The 14563-nt window shown below is 59.5% G+C and overlaps 1 protein-coding gene across 8 annotated transcripts in view; it reads right to left on the bottom strand.

The window, feature by feature from the left end:
- Positions 1–2266: 2266 nt before the first annotated feature.
- The window catches only part of FOXP4 (forkhead box P4), a 51135-nt gene continuing 38838 nt past the window's right edge, over positions 2267–14563 (bottom strand). For 3 of the 8 annotated variants that reach the window (XM_042986321.1, XM_042986323.1, XM_042986328.1), the window contains 12 exons: positions 14295–14508; positions 13942–14046; positions 13057–13144; positions 11973–12056; positions 11683–11890; positions 11524–11600; positions 10516–10617; positions 7627–7677; positions 6869–6990; positions 5308–5374; positions 4649–4818; positions 2267–4170 (listed from right to left, as the gene is read on the bottom strand). In XM_042986321.1, coding sequence (XP_042842255.1) covers positions 4023–4170; positions 4649–4818; positions 5308–5374; positions 6869–6990; positions 7627–7677; positions 10516–10617; positions 11524–11600; positions 11683–11890; positions 11973–12056; positions 13057–13144; positions 13942–14046; positions 14295–14508 — 1436 coding nt within the window. In that variant the 3' untranslated portion in view covers positions 2267–4022. The remainder of the gene's footprint in view (positions 4171–4648; positions 4819–5307; positions 5375–6868; positions 6991–7626; positions 7678–10515; positions 10618–11523; positions 11601–11682; positions 11891–11972; positions 12057–13056; positions 13145–13941; positions 14047–14294; positions 14509–14563) is intronic. The other 5 variants (XM_042986324.1, XM_042986322.1, XM_042986325.1 and 2 more) reach the window with 5 other exon arrangements.

Genomic DNA, 14563 nt, shown 5'->3' with positions numbered 1-14563 from the left:
GTAGAGGCAGGGAAGAGCTTTCTGAATGCGAGGGGGACTTCTGTCCAGTGCAGAGCCCAGAGCCCTACCTTCTCATCTCAAAAATAGTTGGCTTGGGGTAGCCCTTTTTTGTTTGTTTGTTTGCCAGCCTGAGAACGGGCTCAGCAGATAGCCTCCCCTCTCCCCACCAGGGCAGAAATGCTAAGACCAGGATAAGCTGCCAGCCAGCTCTGACCACCTGCTCCCATCTCCCCAAACAGGAGGAAGGAGAGACAAGACCACACACACAGGGCATCCTGACAGCAAAGCACAATGAAGGGCTTAGGGGGTTGGTTCTTCTTTTGAAGAAGGTAATGGGAGAGGGCCCCACGTGGAACCTGGGAGACTAGAGAGAAAATGGGTTTTTGGGTTGTAAGCCCAGTGCACTCAGAAGGTGGTGGCCCACAGATGTCTCCTGTTGCTCATATTGTAAGCCCCTCTCCTCCTCAAAGCCCGAGATAGATCCTCCCTCCATGTCCAAGTGCACTGGCCAGACATTTGCTGTACCTCTAGGCGGGGCGGGGGGGGGGGGCGGTGGGAGGGAGGAATTAAAAACAAAAAAGCAGAAGAACACAAGTTAGACTGCGGGAAGGACTGTCCTGAGAGTGAGGCTGGGTGTAGTCTTGTCGCTTTAGTCTCTGGGGCTAGTTTGGAGGACAGAGACCTTGGTCTCCCAGGGTGGACTAAGGGAGCTGGGAGCTTGGCGCAGACACCCCAGGATTCTCTGGGGCTTTGTAGGGGGTTGGTGGGTCCCCGAGGGGAAGCGGCCACAGTGAAATCGTAGGGGATTGTTTTATTACATTGCAGGGGATGCTGCTGTCCCCAGACTACACACGCAGCCACTTCTCCTGGGCTGGCAGCCTCCACAGAGGGCAGGGAGGGCCACACGATGGCACATCGCACTGCTGCTTCTTGATACGGTGCTGGTGGGCGAGTCTGTGGGTGGAGGGTTCGGGGGCGAGGGGGGGGTGGATTCAGACTCCAGGCCGAGCTCCCCTGGCCTGACCCGCCCAGGCCATCTTGAGATGCCGGGAGGAGGTACTGGGAATTCACCCCAGGCTCTATGCAAGTGTCCAGGGGATTAGGGCAGGGGGAGGAGGTGGCCTGGACAGCAGTGAGAGAGAAAACAGGGGGAGAAAGAGGCAGAAGGTGACAGACAGTGGTCAAAAGCACTAGGAAAGGACAAGGCAGTCCTGAGACAGAGAAGTCAGCGAAGACTCCCATTTCCAGATCCTGTATCCTTTCCCGCCCCACTTGCTCCCCCACCCCCAGCTTCGTTTTTGGGAAAGTTCTAGCAGTTTGGTGGCAAGGGCAACAGATTCCAACAGGGTTGCTTTCTCCACACCTACTCCTCTACCTCCCGGCTTCCCCCCCGCCCCGCCAGGTACACACATTCTGGGGGCTCCTGCCCCAGGACAGAGGTCTGGGGGCCTTGCCCTCAAGAAGGAAGTGTTTGGAAGGTGCTCGAGGTGCTGGAAGAAGGGAACTGGTAGAGGACCCCGGTGGGTGCTGGGCACTGAGAAGGCCAGAGGGGGTCCCCCGTTGGGGAAGGACCAGGAAGTGCTGCGGGATGGAAGGCCAAGGGAGGTGTCAGGACACACGTTCGGGTTCACAGCTTCGATTTCCTTCCCTCCCTCCTCTAACCATCGAGGGCACCCCTACCTGTGGGTCAGGCTAACCCCCTTTCCTGGCAGAGCCAACCAGCACTACGACACGGACAGGGCACACAGCGGCAGGCCTGCACCCACTAACAGCCACCCCCCCCCCCCCATGCATGTGCACACCCAGGCCCCTATCCAGGCCCCCACGGAGGCCGAGTGATGGGCCCAGAAGGGCACCTGGGCCTGCAAGCACAGGTCTCCAGGGGTGGTGGTCCTGCAGCAAGGATCATCTCCATCCCCGGAAGAAATCTCCCTGCTGAACCTACCCTTGAAGGAAGGGGTGGGGGCGGGCAGGAAGGAACAGTGACTTTGGGAGAAAAAATGGTGGAGAGACCTGGTTTGAAAGAAAATACCAGAGAACACCACCAGGGTGACAGTGGAAGAGGCAGGTGGGAGCTGCTGATAGGTTCCCTGCCCCGCCCCCCCCCCCCGCAGCCCCCCCCCCCCCATGTCCTGGTCTGCTCATGCACTCCCAGAAAGCACCCCTAAGGAGCCCCCACTGTCCACAGGGCCTCCTTCCCCCAGCCCCTCAGAGCAATCTTTCCACTTCAGTGCCTTTCCCCCCTCACCCTGGTGACACACGCAGGGCCCGGTGAATAGAGGACGTTTAATATTTCTGTGCTGGTCAAACAGAACACAGGTGGGGAGTACATAGGGGAGGGGGCGGAGGGCCCCCTGCCTCTCAGGAGGGGTGGCTTGTGAAGGGGTGTATGTGGGGGGTTCTTGGGAAATAGTCCAAGGAGGTCTTCTCAGCAAAGGGGCCTGGCCTGGGGTATCACGAGCATCCAACACACCCAGTCCATGGCCTAAGTCGGGGTCCCCCATAGGGGGTCTGTGGAGTCTCACTTCTTTTCCAGCTCCTTTGCTGGAATCCACACTCCCAGTGTGATGGGGGACTTGGTCCTAGCGAGGGGTCTGGAGAGCCCCCAGGAAGCAGCCCAGGGTTGGGACTGGGGCTCAAGGCCCACTGCCCGAGGAGAGGAGAGCCCCTCGGGATGCTGAGGGCAGCACACCTCCTTCCCTCTGCCCTCGGACCTTCCTCCTGGCTGGCCAAGAGCAGAAGTAGGGGTGAGCAGGGCCCCCAGCCTCTACTGAGTCCCAGGGTCCTCAGGGTGGGGTGGAGGAAGGGTGGAGAGAGGGTCTGGGCCACCAACAGACACTGTAAACTTTGGTTTAAAACAATAACTTAAGTGGAGGGAGGGCTTCCAGCCTGGGGCTAGGGACGGGGAGCAAGAAGGGTGGGGGTGGGGGTGGGAGGCCACAAAGGAAAAAGCCAACAAAAAGTTTTGGTTTTTGCTTCCGGCATAAGAAAGGTCTTTGGTCATCGGTTTAACTGGGGGTGGGGAGGGGGACTGAGGAGGGGTGAGGGAGGACTACCATGAGGGGACCTGTAGGCTGGGGGTGACCTGTTGGGTCACAGCAGTCACCTGTCCCTCAAGCCTGGTCTCGGCCTGGCCTCTCCCGTGACAGAGGCAGGATGCTTCCTGGGTGGCACTGGCAGCTTCAGCCTCGAGGGCCTCGCGGCTCCCCCTCCATCGGCCCACCCGGCACAGACCTCTGCGAGGAAGCCAGCACTGGGCCTCTTCCTCTGCTCCCTGGTGTGTGGGGGGCAGCCGAGGGGCACCCAGTGAATGGGGTGGAGGCCCAGTTCGGCCTGGGTTCCTGTCCGGGAGCGAGGCAGCCCTGCTCTCACAGACCCCGCAGGGCAGCAACACCCCAGCTGTGGCTCTTGAGTGGGCACAGCTCAGGGGGCCCGTTTCTTCTGGGGATGGTCTGGAACGTCAGCTCCCCCCCGCCCCGGCCCAGGCCGGGGCAGGGAGAGGAGGTGGGGGCTGGGGAGATTTCTTCACAGTACGGAAAAGAAGGTGAAAGGGGGCACAAATTAGGAAAGGGGGGGGGGCCTCTGGCCAGAAAACACTGCCAGAGCCAGGTGCGAGGGGCCCTGGGTTTGAGAGGGGTGGCTTAGCCCCGCCTGCGGGTCTCCATGGCGCTGAGGGGCCCTGTAGGGGAGAGCTGGTGGGGGAGGAGGGCCCTGCTGCTGGTGGTTGGGGGGAGGCGGTATTCAGATGTAGGGGAGGGTCTGAGGAAGGGTCTGGGCCCTCCGATTCCTCTGCCGGTCCCAGACCAGGGGTTTGGTGTCCCTTCGGGGGCAGGACCGTCGCTGCCCCCAAGCGTCTGTCAGTCAGGTCACGTTGGGAGTTGCTGGCCCAGCCTCCCCCACCCCCCCATCTGAGTCCTGGAAGTGCCTTGAGGTTTGGGTGGGGCTGAGGAGTGGGGGGGTAGGTGGGGCCTGGGTTCCGGAGGGAGGGGTCTCACCCCTGCCCTGCCTGCCCCTAGAGACCCTTAGGACAGTTCCTCTCCTGGCAGCTCCTCCTCCAGGTCCCTGTCTTCTGGAGGCCCCGCGGTGCTGGGGTTGGGGGGGCCCAGGGCGGGGCCTGGCCGCCGGTCTTCCTCTGCCTCGGCCGGCTCCTCTTTCACCTGCACCTGGTGGCTGTGACAGAAGGGATCGTGTGGGCACCCGGGGTGGGGGGGGGGGGGCATGTTCCCCAGCCTCCACAAACACCCAGAATTTGGGGGTGCAGTGGGGTGCCCGCAGCTCACTCCCCTAGGACCGCATCATCCCTGAGCCACTGGCGCCTGACGTCTTAGGTCTGATCTCCCCCAGAGCTCTCCTCCCAGGAAGGGGGATGTTGGGCTGGGCAGCGGTCGCCTCTGATTGGGGAGAAGACAGAGAACAGGGGGAGAGGAGGAAGGAGAGGAGGAAGAAAGCAGGAAGGAGGGAAATAAAAAGGAAGCGGAGAGAGGAGAATGAGAAGGGAGAGGGGAGGAGAGGCACCATGGGAAGGGAGAAAGAGAAGTCACTTGTCTGGGAAGACAGGTGTGTGTGGGGGGGTGTAAGAAGATAGAGACCCCACCTGCAGTGGTGTCTGAGGGGCCCCGGGGGTGGGGGATCCATGCTGTGTGCTCACCTGTACTGGGGTGGGGAGAGGCGAGGGGGGCTGCTGCTACCATTGCTGGGCAGCGGCTCCACGGAGGTGCCCACGTCGTCGTGGCTGAGTGGAAGGAGGCTGCTGGCGGAGCCCGGGTTCAGCATGCCAGGGCTGTTGAGGAGGGGGAAGCTGCTCTCGGCCAGGGCGGCCTGGAGGGCACAGGGTTGGCCCCGTCAGCCAGCCCTATCCAGGCAGGTGCTGTCCCTTCCGTGTCCCTAGAAAGCCTCCAGGGCGTCCTGTGCTGGCAGATCTATCTTGGCAAGTCCCCAGCCCAGGCTCGGCCTTTCCCACACATCACCCCTCCCCTCCCAAGGCCAGACTGTGACCCTGACCCACTGCCTCACAACATTCCCGGGAACCTGGGAACGTGGGCCTGACCTATCCCTTCCCAGGAGGCAGAGGGCCCCGAGCCTGACGAGCCAGAGAAGGGGACACAGCTGATTATGCCGACCTCCCTCCCTGCTTTGGTGCCCCGAGTTGGGGTGGGGCAGAGGGCTGGGGTTTGGGCCCCTCGGAGTGGTCTTCCCCCTCCCAAGCCAGATGGGAGCTCTGCAGGGGAGAGTGGACGAAGGGCAGTGTGTGTGGGCAGGACAGCAAGGGGGCAAGAGGGAAAAGGGCTCCCGTCAGGGCACACTCACCTGGTAGCTGGCGTTAAGTGCTCCGTAACTGAGGCCCGAGATCATGTTCTTCACCAGGGTGGGGCTCCTGGAAGACAGAGAAGGCAGTGCTCCGTTCGTTCCTTCAGGCCTTGACCCTGACTAGGTCCTAGGTCGCCTTGCACTTGGCGATATTCCATTCCTGATGCTAGGAGGCTACGGCACGGTCAGCAGCGTCTGCTGAGCCCTGGGCGGGCTCCATCGCCCTCAACCCTCACGCTGACCCGGCATGGCATGGCATGTGCTGACAGCCCCCTTCCCGGGCCCTGGGCAGTGTCTCAGAGCCGGCAAGTGGGAACGGGGGTCCCTCCCAATGCCTGTCTTCACATCATGCCACCCCAGCAGTTTTTCTCTGCTGTCTCCATTTCCCAGTGCTTGGCGGACCCAAGCTAGAGCCCTGGCCTCCCCAGTCTGTAATATCCACGCTATCTTGCCATACGGAATCGTGGGACATCTAACCCAGGGGCTTGGCTTGGCCTGTCCCCAGGTGCTCCACGCCAAAGGCTTGTCTGCCCAGGAAGGGGTTCAGGAGTTGGGTCAGGAAAAACCATGGCTCAAGGCTGTCCCTCTTCCATAGCAATTAATCCCCTACCCCCCATTTACAGAGCATCTGAGGGAGGTTAAGGAACTGACCCAAGCTCACCCAGCCAGTGAGAAGCAGAGGTGCATCTGAATCCAGGTCTTCTGACCAAGTGGGTAAAGAGACGTAAAGATAATCCCCCCATGTTTGGAGGGGGGCACTCAGAAGGGGATGGCTCTCCTTCCTTTTTCCAGGCCCCAACCCTGCCCAGCCCCCACAGCTGAGTGGGGTGGAGAGGCTCTTTTCCCAGGAGAAAGATCTTCGAGGGCAAAAGGCATTCACACAAATAGATATCCACCTACTTGCCTCACTTCTCTCCCCCTCCCAAAAGGCCTCTGGCCCAAGAAGCACGGGCAAAGGGTGGCCCACGTGAGGGACATCTGGGGTGGGAAGGCCACTGGGTGTTGGAAGGGAAGCCAAGGGGAGGTTTCGACCCGCCCCCAGGTTCCGCAGTTTCCACTGAAAATGCTGCACGCTAGAGCGAACGCAAAAGGTGGGAGTTCAGAGACCCAGCTCTGCTGTGAATCTGCAGTACGGTGTGACCTTCCCCCAGCCCCTTGCCCTCTCTGGGTCTCCTTTCCCTATAAAACACAGAGGTGGGGCCTGGGGTCCTCAGAGGTCAGCTCATCCTGTGATGAGATAGGGGAGTACGACTCTGAGGCTGACAGCCCCCTCACCAATGGCTACCTAGCTGGCATCTGCCCATGTCCCAGCTCCAGCCATGGCTACTTTGGGTCTCTGTCTCTGGTGCCAGGTCCCCCTAGGCTCCTTCCCCTCAGCCAGAAATAGGGACAGAATAAGACATACATGTCCTCTTTCTGATCACCTGCCACTTCCAGATTCTAGGCTCCCCACCCCCGAAGTAGGAAGGACTGGGTTCACATGGGTGTCCTGGAGAAAAATGGGGGGTGACCCGGTCCACGCCCCAGGCAGATGCCTCTGCTCGGGGCTGGGCCAACATACCCCGTCATCTTTGGCGGCCTCCGTTTCTGATACTCGCGCTCATCCACGGTCCACACGGCGCCCTTAACGTTCTCCACGCGCACGAAGCACTTGTGCAGGCTGAGGTTGTGCCGCACGGCATTCTGGGGGTGCGGAGACAGGGCGGGTGCTCAGAGGCCCCTTCCCCACTCAGGCAAGCACACACAGCAAAGTCCCTGTCCCACCATGTCCCACCTCCCCTGGCCCAAGGACAAGAAGGCTGCCCCAGGGAGGAGTCCCAGCCAGGGGCGAAGGCAGGCCTCTCTCCCGCCCTTGACCCAGGGACTGCCAGGGTCCTCAGAGCCCACAACCCATTTTACGATCTGCCCCCTTCTCCCTGCCATCTTTTGGAAAACCCTGTCTACCAACTAAATGCTATCTAGGTAGTAATAATTTGTTTTCCCGGCAGCATTGATCAGACACACATAGCTGTTACTTGGGGCTCCTGATCACCAGGAGATCACACTCGGGCCCTGGCACATCAGTGACCTGTTATCTCAGGTGCATGCAGAATTTCCACTAGGCTTTAGAAGTTCTGGACATAAATCAGGAACCCTCGCTGCAACCTTCCTCAATTTCTAGGAGTGTGGGAACCATGACTTTGAGAACAGACAGCTTATTAAGAGCATGAGGTAAACAGCAGGCCTAATGCATACTTGTTGAAATACACGGGGAGAAAGGAGAGCACGGGTTTAGTAGCTGGGAGGCAGGAAGAGGAGAGAGAAAAGAGGAAAAGTCACCTTGTCGCTCCCACCTCCTCCTGGCAGGGTAACTTCAGGAATTGAGGCCATCTGAATTGTAGGACACTTGGGTGAGGGCGGGGGTGCTTGGCCCAATTTCCCCCGGGGCGGGGGGGGGGGGCTAGACGAGGGCCCTAGCCCACCCACTCCCCGCATGGCCCTCAGTCCCGTCTCTGTGCTCTCCTCTCTTGGCTTCGCCCCCCCCACCCCCAGCCATCCCTGTCCCTGTTACCTGTCCTCCCTCTGCTTCCCCCGCCTTGTCCCCATCCTTGTCTCCTCTTTACATTTCTAAACGGGGAAGAAAGCCGGCAGGGCGGGCAGCCCGTGCCCCTGGAGATCCCCTCTCCCTCTCTCCCTTCCAACTCTTGCCACTTGCAACTGGCCCGATTTCATTACCAATTTTAATTTGCCTCTAATTAAATCCTGTGTATTTTTCCGACTCGCTTGCTAATCCACGAGGGAGGCGGGCGGCTGGAGTGGAATCTCTTGGAGCGATAATTACAAAGGGCCTAATCACGCCGGGGCTCCTGCCTCGGAATAAATTTGCCCGCATTACGGGGCTCCGATCCTCCGCTTTGCAAATGAGAATGACCCCAATTTCCGAGGATGGCCTCACCGGGGCTTTTTTCCCTCATTTCGAAGCCTGATTCGTGATGAGAGACTAATTCGTTACGCTGAAACATTAACGGCAATTTAAGGGGTCTGGCGGGGGGCTGTGTAAACAAAAGGACGGGCCCACAACACGGGCCCTGAGAGGGGATGGACACAGGGGGCGGGCTGGTGAGGACCACTGGCTTGGCAGATGGCAGCTCTGTCCCCGGATGAACGGCAGCTGGCCTGGCCCACGCTGGTGCCCGACCCTTCTGCCCTGGTCTGAAGTGGACAGCAACTCAGGGTGTGGGCCAGAAAGGGTGAAGAGGGAGGAGGGGACGAGATACAGTTGAGAAGAGGCGGGGCCTCAAGGGGCAGACGAATGGGTGGAAAGTGGAAGGGGAACAGTTGGGTGTAGACAGGGTACATTTCCTGAGGAACAGGGATGAAGCCTGGCTGCAAAAATCCTGAGGGTGAAAGTGGACCATGAGCAGGGACAGATTCTACTGTGCCACAGGTAGGGAGAGCACAGGTAGTGCCCTAAGTGGCAGAAACAGCAGCAGGGCACTAACTAGGAAGGTCAACTGCTCCCCCAGCTCCCGGTGTCGCACTGGGACCTACACTAGGTGAGGGGGGTGGAGGTGAAGACCTGGGAGTGAGAGACACATGACTGGGATGACCCTGGCTGGGTGACAACTGAAGGTGGCATGGGAGGCCAAAGGCACTGGGCTAAAGGGGAGAGGCTTCAAGATGGTCATTGAGGGGTTTCAGGAAGTCCCCCAAACCAGCTCCTTCTGATCTCAAGAAAGGACAATGGGGTGATACAGTTAAGAGAACAGGAAAGGAGGGTAGGTGGCTGAATGACACTCTGCCCCCAGAAGGAGGTTGTCTTATGAAGTGAGGCTCTATAGTCTCACCCCCAAAGACAGAAGATTACTCTGCATCATTAAGATAAACGTTAGATAAAAACTGTAGTGATCCTTTATGTTTGCATAGAACTCTTCTCATTTATAAGACCAGGCATCCAAACTGGCCTGGAGGTTGGAGACCGGGCTAGATGGTCCCCACAAGGCCCTGCTGGCTCAGGGAGAGGGCAGGACTGTGGTTGGCAGGAAATGACATCATTCACAGCCAATCAGAGCAGCTGTCCCAGCCCAACAGCCTCTTTCCCAAGCTTTGGGAATTGGGCACAGGGATACGGAAGGTCATAGAGCAGTGTCTCCTGCTGCAGTTAGCACATTTCGGGGCAGAGGAGACCGGGCCCTGTGCAGACCCCACCCAATCTGGCACTGGTGGGGAGGGAGCCTCAATGACACTTGTTGAAACCTAGAGGGGTGGTGGGGAGGTAGCCTGTTTTGCTGCACTTTCCAAGATGGCCAGCAGGGGGACTCAAGAGCCAGGGATCCAATTAAGGTTCTGAGACCCAGGGACTCTTTCCCGGGTGTCTAACTTTCCCTGCAGGGTGCCAACAATCCCTTCTCCTCTCCCCTCCCCCTTCCCAGTTTAGATATCACCTCCCCACTCTGCTGCACAGACCCTCATACTCTCACCCATCTCTCTCTCTAACACACACACACACACACACACACACACACACACACCCTCCTGGCTATGGAAAACCAAATAGCTGAGTGCCCCAGTCCACATCTCAGTGTCCCATTTTTCTAGGGTCCCTCCCTTCCCTGTCTCTGGTCCCCTGAGAACACTCTATGGCTGAAGGTGCTGAAATGACTAATTGGATCGAGACAATTATCTTCCTGCCGCCATGGCAGAGCTGGGGAGAGGGTGTGAGCGCCTGTGTTTGTGCCCCAGCACAGTCTACGGGTCTTGCTTGGTCCATCCACGTGTCCGGGCCTGCACACTGCCCACCCCACCCTACGCTTCCGAACATGTACCTTTAGCCAAGATACCTAGACCCTTAGGGTCTCTTGAGGGTGTAACCTGGCTCTTCCTAACAGGCTTGGGCGTTACGGACTCCTGGAGGCCCTACTTCATGGGGCTGGAGTCTCTGGGGCCTGTCGGGGAGCACTCCGGAGAAAGGAAACTTTCTTCCCAGAAGGAAGGCAGCACAAGGCTGGAAAGGAGGGGCTATTAAGAAGCAGTTTGAGAACATACTATATAGCCCATGCTGAAGTGGGGGTGGAGGGGCCCATGATGCGGCCTGGGCCCTGCTGGGGCCATTTTCATAGAACTGCTCCTCCGAGGGGACTAAATGTTATGCACCCTTGGTCTCAAAGGGAGGTGGACATGTCCAAGGGTGACTGGGGCCCTTGGGAAGGAGGAAGGAGCATGCCTCACCTTCCAGGTGGCAGTGTTTCTCCGGAAATAGGCGAACATCCTGGTGAACCAGTTATAGATCTCATTCAGGGTCAGCTGCCTGTCGGGGGTTTCCAGAATGGCCTACGGGCAAGAGAGAAGCAAAGAGACCCTTAGTCTGGGCCTCGAAGGGTCACAGGCCTGTGTTCTCTCCCTTTTGCCTGGCCCAACTCTCACCCCGAGGAGAGAGGACACCCACTACAGAAGCCTGTGGGACAAGAGGACTGGTGGGTGCCTGTCGGTCCCCTGATGGGAGCAGGCTGGTTACAGCCCAGCCAGGGGCCAAAGAAAACACGAGCCTCAAGGGCTACGCACTTGTGCAAGCAGCACGTGACTTCCTTCTGGAGGGAAACTGGTTTCAAGCACCCCTGCCCTGGAGTGGGAATGAAGCAGCGTTCTCAGGAAAGAGATGTCCTCGGGGTGGGGGCCATTTGGAATTTATCCTAATTTTGGCAGAGGGCACCCAAAGCATGAGATGGGGTATGTATGCAGCACGTATGAGAATAAGTGTGAGGATGTGTGTGCCTGTGTGTGGAGATCAGAGCAAGCGGACGTACATGTAAACGTACATTAAGCATTAAGGACATGAGGGAGGGAACACAGGGGTGTGTGTGTGTGTGTGTAAGAGGGTTGGGGGGAGGGGGAGAGGGGGCAGGCAGACAAAGGGTAAGCCTATGAGAAAATAATCTCCTAGAAGTGTATGTACATGGGAGTGAGAGAACGATTGACAGTGGGTATGAGCAACAAAAAATAATGCGTGTGCCCCCAGAGACATATCTGCACCAGCAGGTGCTGAGGCAAAGCCTGTGCCAGAGGCCGTACGGCTGGGAAGGAAAACCCATGTGCCAGGACAGGACAGGTGTGGGAGGGGAAGTCTCTCCTCTGGCCCTAGGACCCTCCTGGAGGCTGGGGCACTGAGGGTGTGTGTGTGTGTGTGTGTGTGTGTGCAGCCTGTGTGCCCTTCCCACCCCCTGTACCATCCACACTCACCTGGCGGATGAGGGAGGCATAGGTGAAGGGGGGCCTGACGTCAGCGTTCTTGTAGAACTCATGATTCTGGGCCAGCTCTGGGGGAGACAGGCAGAGGGTGAGGTAGCCAGCTGGGGAGTCCAGCTTGCGGGGGAAAATGACCCTCCCGGCAGTCCTTACCTGAGGAGATGGGGGAGCAGAACTTGTCGCTGCTCCTCCGCCGGGCGGGGCCCCCGCTGTGCAGGGAGGCAGAGCTGAGGCCGGGGGGCCGGAGGGGGGTGACAGGGGCAGCGGCCGAGGTGGGGGGGTGCACGAGACCATCTGGGAAGGAGTCTGCTGCAGACACGGTCACCTTGGAGAATGAGGAGGAGCCAGGGACCGGGTTCAGCTGTGAGCAATGGGGCGGGTGCTGAGACCAGCGCCAAGGGTGGGGGTCCCGGGAGGGCCGCAGGGAGGGGTGAGTCACTCACCGGCTGGCTGAAGGGCTTGGGCTCGGAGGGCCGCATGTGCAGGTGTGCCATCATGGCCTGCAGCCTCTCACTCTCCTTGGCGAGCTGTGAAGAGGCGGGAGGTGGACAGGGGCTGAGCCCCAGGGGCCTCCAGTCCTCTTACCCCTCCACCAGACACCCATGAATACCCCTATTCCCACCACCCATCTCCTCCACACCTCAGCGGTCCCCTACTGCTGGAAAGCCTCAGCTCCGCCCTGCCCCCTCATACCCTCAAGGCCAGGGCCTGGGGCCGCCGCCCACTGCATAAAGCACCCCCCCCCCTTCCCCTCCACACTGTGTGTCCCAGGCTCAAGCTCAGCAAGCTGCTACAAGTCAGGGGCCTCCTTCCTCATGGCACAGGCCTTTTCTCCCCATCGAAGGCAGAGGCTGTGGTTGAACAACACCCAAGTTCAGTGGCACTTGTGTGTGAGAGGGTCCTCGCGCGATGAATGGAGACGTGGGAATGGATGAATGATTCATTCACCCCCATTCATAAATTCAATAGATCTTTCACAACTGCCCTCTCATGGCAGGGCGCTCTGCTAGGTGCCGGAGGGAAATGGGTTTATGCTGACTGGCTGCCTGACGGACTGCCCTGAACGGGCTTCAGAGTGCACGCTCGGGAGACAGACTGCCTAGGTTCTAATCCCCGCTTGGCCACCCACTGGGTGAGTGACCAGAGGCAAGTTTCTTCACCTCTCTGGGCCTTAAGTTTCCGTATCTGTAGAGTGGGGATGGTAATAGTACCTGCCATATGAGGTTGTTTAGAAGATTCCTCAAGTTATACAGGTAAAGTATTTAAACCAGCACAAAGGGCGTGCTCAACGTGTTAGCTGTTAATGTTTTTATTGTTTTTATAAGGATGGCACTCTTCTGGCCACCCCTCCCCCGCCCCCCACCCCGGATTTGCTCAGAATCAGACTGCGATCACCTCGTGACCTAGGCTATCAGGAACAAGAAAGCATAAGATGACCCTTCCACGAGACCCTCTAAGCCCCTCCTGGAATGTCAGTGCTGTAGGTGGGGCAGGGCCCGGAGGTCCCCAGGTCCCTGCAGCGCACACCTGGATCTCCAGCTGTTGTACCACCTGCATCTGCACCCGGCACTGGGCTGTGCTCCGGTCATCCAGGGCGTGCTCTGTGTTGAGGTGTCTTGGGGGAAGGGGAGGGGGCAGAGAAGAGAAAGTTGGGCCTGGCTTTCCAGCTGCTACTACCCCCCCCCCCGCCACCGCCCCCGCCCCACCATCCCATGCTCTAATCCCACCCACGGCTTGGAAAGTAGACAGACCAAGGGATACAACGGGAAAGAGGTGGGAAAGAAAAAAACACCAAACAAAACAAAACAAAAAAACGGGGCAACGGGGCAACGAAGGAAGCCGCCTTCTCGTCAGCCTCCTTTGATGTCTTTGCTAAAATCGCAGCTACAGAGAGATCTAATTGCAAATGAACTAATTAAGTAAACCTCTGACGAAGCGTGAAAACAATTTGTTTGACCCTGATGCTGCAAGGGTCTGGGAGACAGCGGAGTTAATCAGTCAGTGACAGAGCCTGGCACGGCTGTGGCAGCTGGCCGCCTGCTGCCCGCCGCCTGTCGGCCTCCCTCCCTGCCTGTCCACCGGCCTTCCGGCCTGTCACCAGGCCATCAGTCTCCGGGGCTGAGTCTGTGGGGAAGCTGGGGAGGGTGGTGGGGGGCGTCCTCTCCTGCTCCTCACACCCCCACCCTGCTGAGCTCTTGACAGCCTGGGGATGGGGTACACAGAGGCTGCAGGCCCTGCGACATATTGGAGGGGGGAGTGATCAGGGAGCTGGTGGGGGCAGGGAAGGAGCTAGGTACCCCAGGCGTGAGGACAGCAGGACAGCTGGCGGCTGGAGGCCCAAAGAGGGGCAAGCTAGGTGGCCGGCTGGGAAGTCAGGGGCCCCACGGAAAGGCTGCTGGGGGTGACACCTACTTGATAAACTGGCCAAGGTCTTCACACAGGGTCTCACAGCCTGGCCACTTACACTCTCCGTGTCCGTAGAGGGGGTGGGAGCCTGGCGTCTCCTCATGGGAGGAGCTAGGAGAGCAGGACGGAGGCAGTGGTCAGGGACCCTAAAGACTCCAACAGCCCTGGCTCCCCCCGGCAGTTGATGTTTCTGTCCCTACTATGGGTTTCCCAGAAGCCGGGAACAATTTCGTGTGCCCTGGGAGAGGGGTGAACATCCAGAACCCAGCTCCACCTCCCCACCCAATCCCTGGGGCTCCAGGGGCACCCCGGGGGCAGGGGCAGGTGTGCAGCACCCTCTCCCAACCTGGGCCCCGCACCTGTCTCTCCGAGGTGTGAGCACAGTGGGCTGTCCGTTGGGCAGGGTGTGGTGGGAGAGAGGGGGTGAAACTTTGGGGGGGGCGGCAAACGAGGTAGCGGTGGTGGCTGAGCCAGTGAGGTCCAGCCCCTCCTGCTTGACGCTGTCCTCGGCGGGCTGCCCGGGGGCACCCTCGCCCTTCCACAGCTGGGGCAAGTCCGTCGGGCACACGGCTGCTGCGGGAGAAAGAAAGGCGGGAGGCTGGCAGGGCCCCCGGAGAATCCACGGGGC

The sequence above is a fragment of the Panthera tigris genome, chromosome B2 (genome assembly GCF_018350195.1).
Source record: "Panthera tigris isolate Pti1 chromosome B2, P.tigris_Pti1_mat1.1, whole genome shotgun sequence".
Taxonomy (NCBI): Eukaryota; Metazoa; Chordata; class Mammalia; order Carnivora; family Felidae; genus Panthera; species Panthera tigris.
Note: the sequence above shows the minus strand (reverse complement) of the source record. Positions and strands in the feature narration are given on the sequence as shown.